Source organism: Nyctereutes procyonoides, unplaced genomic scaffold (genome assembly GCF_905146905.1).
Source record: "Nyctereutes procyonoides isolate TBG_1078 unplaced genomic scaffold, NYPRO_anot_genome, whole genome shotgun sequence".
NCBI lineage: Eukaryota > Metazoa > Chordata > Mammalia > Carnivora > Canidae > Nyctereutes > Nyctereutes procyonoides.
The window spans coordinates 16,537,691-16,541,548 of record NW_026575049.1 but is presented as its reverse complement, the minus strand read 5'-3'; the positions used below and the strand labels follow the sequence as shown (position 1 = coordinate 16,541,548).

General features: G+C 37.4%; 1 protein-coding gene across 1 annotated transcript; it reads right to left on the bottom strand.

The window, feature by feature from the left end:
* Window positions 1-893: 893 nt before the first annotated feature.
* LOC129511881 (olfactory receptor 6C2-like) lies at window positions 894-1,832 on the bottom strand. Its single transcript, XM_055328991.1, has one exon. It carries the CDS (start codon window positions 1,830-1,832, stop codon window positions 894-896), a length of 939 nt encoding a protein of 312 aa, XP_055184966.1.
* Between the last annotated feature and the right edge of the window lie 2,026 nt (window positions 1,833-3,858).

The following is a 3,858-nucleotide window of genomic DNA, read 5'->3' as shown; positions in this document are numbered from 1 at the left end:
GCGAGTAATATTCCATTGTATACATAGACCACATCTTCTTTATCCATTCATCTTTTGATGGTCACCGAGGCTCCTTCCACAGTTTGGCTATTGTGGACATTGCTGCTATAAATATTGGGGTGCAGGTGTCCTGCCGTTTCACTGCATCTGTATCTTTGGGGTAAATCCCCAGCAGTGCAATTGCTGGGTCATAGGGCCACTCTTTGAGGAACCTCCACACAGTTTTCCAGAGTGGCTCTACCAGTTCACATTCCCACCAACAGCTTTTTTTCACACTATACCTGGATTGTATCTTCAGTAGTCAGTCTGTGCTAAGCAACCAAATGCCCCTTCTCAAATTAGCAATATTTTTGATGTTTTAGTCAAGGCTCCTAATCTCTAACATTCTTCTTTTTTAGAAATTGAGGTAAATTGGTATATATCATATGTTTCAGGTATACAGCATTAAGATTGGCATCTGTATACATTACAAAGGGATTACCACCACAAATCTAGTTACCATCCACCACCATACACTTGGCCTCTTTCACCTATTTTGCCCATCCCTCACTAACATTCTTCTTAAATTAAGGGATAATGTAAGTCTGGATATTGAAGAAGTTATCTAAGTAGGGCTTAGTTGTGCTGCCCCTAAATTCAGTCTTGTTCTCCTTGAGTCTATGTTTAAACACCATCAAGCAATGACAGTAGAACACATTCAGTACTCGGAAAACTATTCTTTCAATTCTGTAGTCATATCATATTTCATGATATTTACACTCAAAAAATTTCCAGAATGGGCAGTGGAAACGTTTTTGTGGAAATATTCATTAACCATTTATTTGTCAAATTTATGGATGGGTTATTCAGATTTAAATTTAATTTAACCCAGTCTCAAAAAAATCAATAGTCTCTTACTTCTTTGTGAGAAATACAATCCATTTTACTGTGTCTTTGAAGGCATCTTTCACTTGTTTGTTTCGAAGTGTATAAATGAATGGGTTAAACAAAGGAGCAACTGAAGTAGTGAGCACAGACACTACTTTATTAATAGCTACTCCTTCCTTTGCTGAAGGTTTGATGTAGATGAAGATGCAGCTGCCATAAGTGATGGAAACCACAATCATATGGGAAGAGCAGGTGGAAAAGGCCTTTTTCCTTTGTTGGGCAGAAGGGAATCTTAGAATGGTCTTAATGATGTAGGTATAGGAGAGGACTACACACACTAAGGTAATAATGAGTGTCATCACGGCAAAACTCAGAACAATTCTCTCTATTAAGACTGTGTCTGAGCAGGTTATCTGTAAAATTGGAGATGCATCACAGCCAAAATGATCAATCACATTTGAGTCACAGAATTCCAGCTGGAGGCCCAGGCCAAGAGGTGGGAGGATGATTAACAGGCCAGCAAACCAACAGCAGAGAACGAGGGTAGTGCAGACTCTGTTGTTCATGATAGTTGTATAATGCAGGGGCTTGCAAATGGCCACATAGCGGTCATAGGACATGGCGGCAAGGAGAAAAAATTCTGTTGCTCCAAAGAGGACAACAAAAAATAACTGGGTGGCACAAGCATTATAGGAAACAGTATTATCTCCAGTGGTCATAGTATACAGGAATCTGGGAATACAGACAGTGGTAAATGAGACTTCTAAGAAAGAGAAATTTCGGAGGAAAAAATACATGGGAGTTTTAAGATGGGAGTCCACCAGTGTGAGGGTGATAATGATGAGGTTTCCAGTTACACTCAACATGTAGGTGAGAAACAAAAATACAAAGAGCAGAACTTGTATTTTTGGGTCATCTGTCAATCCTAGCAGGATGAATGTTGTTACTGCTGTATGATTTCTCATCACTGCCTTGCACCAGGAGGGATTTTGCCTGGAGAAAGAAGTGTCATAAGAAGCTAGTACTGGAACCTGAAGGAGGACATTCTGGCAAGCCTGCTCACATGCACTTTCTTCTTTTAGTTAATTTAATTTGTTAACATAGAGACATCTATGGGAAAGGTTTAGTATGGATCTTGTGCTTTTAACTAGAAAGCATATTTCCAAAGATGTCAAATAAACACAAAACAAAACATAAATCATATGTCTGATTTGCAGATTCTCAGTAATATTGCCTTTTGTACAGATTTTATTTGTCTTTATCCTGTAGGCAGTTATGTCAGTTTTCAGCCCCCCCCATCCTCATTTTCTTTAGTTTTTTTCACACCATACTGAAATGCTCCATTTTCAAAACCAAGAAGGATCTGTTATTTTGTATTTTTTTGCGTTTTAAAATTAAAACTTATTTTTTGGAGCAATCTTAGCATCACAGCAAAATTGAGGGGGAGGTACAGAAATATTCCATATGCTTCCTGCCTTTACAAATGCATAGCCTCTCCTGTTACTAACACCCCCCACCAGAGTGGTAGCTTTGTTACAAATGATGAACTTATATGGACACGTCAAAGTACATAATTTACATTATGGTTCACCCATGTTGTACATTCTATGGATTTGGACAGATATTTAGTATCTTATATTGATCATATTTTGTCATATGCAGAATTTTAACACTAGAGCATTCATTTATAGTTAGTTCCGCTCTCTGTACTTTGAATTATTTCTAAATAGGGAGATAAAAACTTTAAAATACAAAGATGTAGTTTTGTTTTTCACCCCATGTTTAGGCAAATGAAAGTATTTTTAAGCCAGGCTGGGACTGCTTTGGAGGGGTTTTCTGAAGTGGTATAATGAATTTTTTTTTCTGGAATTTAAATATAAACCCAATTTATCTGTACTTTATATATAAGTCCTGTTGTGATGTTTTGGGTCCTGGATGGAGTCCAGAGGGGATGATCTGTCCAATTTGTTCTTTGCCAGTCTGATTGGCCTGACCAACTCAGTGTTCTTCACAGCACTCAGCCTTCAGAATCTGTCTTAGGATTTATCTTAGTGACCTCTTTGAACAATTTGCCTGCTTCAGTTCAACTTTCCTCACTAGTAAATCAGCTCCCTAACCCTACAGCTTATGTTCTCTGAGTTTTGATATATGTAACTTGCCCAAACAACATCCAGAAACAAATGGACACAATATGAGCCAATCTTTGTAGCCATAGTATAAAGTACCCTACCTTTTCTCTGACATTTGTCACTGTCCATTTCTGCACCTCCAAGGAGTGTTAAGCCTCCCTATACCCCAATGTACATTTCTTCCCCCCAGAAATCTCTTTAGATAGGTATTCAGGAAATTCCCTCCCCTCCTTCATGTCAAAACTTAGCCTCATTGAGGTTTGTGTTTCAAGCAGCTGCTTGAAGGTATCCAGGTATCCATCCTGTAAAAAAAAATTGGTAAGTGCAACCTCACTGGGAATATCAATAGTTAACAGTAACTTTATATATTGTCCAATAATATGTCTTAGGGTTTTATTGGGGGTAAATGATTGTTAATGAGCAACTTTAGGCATAATTCAGTGTTTGTAGGGAAATCGTATACACTTCTACGTGAGTGTGAAAACTACTTTTTTATGTTTCAAAAAATTGTCCTAGTTGTATCCAGTGTATGTTTTCTGAATAGAGAATCAAAATTATGTTAGGTTACTCTTGCATTGCTCAAGTAAATAATCTACATTTATTCATTAAAATAAATATCTAATAAGCCTCTGTTATTTAAAGAACATAATATCAGAGAGTGGAGCTCCAATCATTTGCAGGTTGAGCTCCCTCAAGGAGCTTTCTGGCTGCCTGTAGAAGATAGTATTTCATTTTGGTGCATACTCAGTGACATGGTAACACAAGATAACAGTGAAAATATAGCTGTGGATTTCAGATGACAACTATTCTATGCTTGATCCTTGGTAATTGATCTTAGCTATTAGATAGCTATTTATATTAA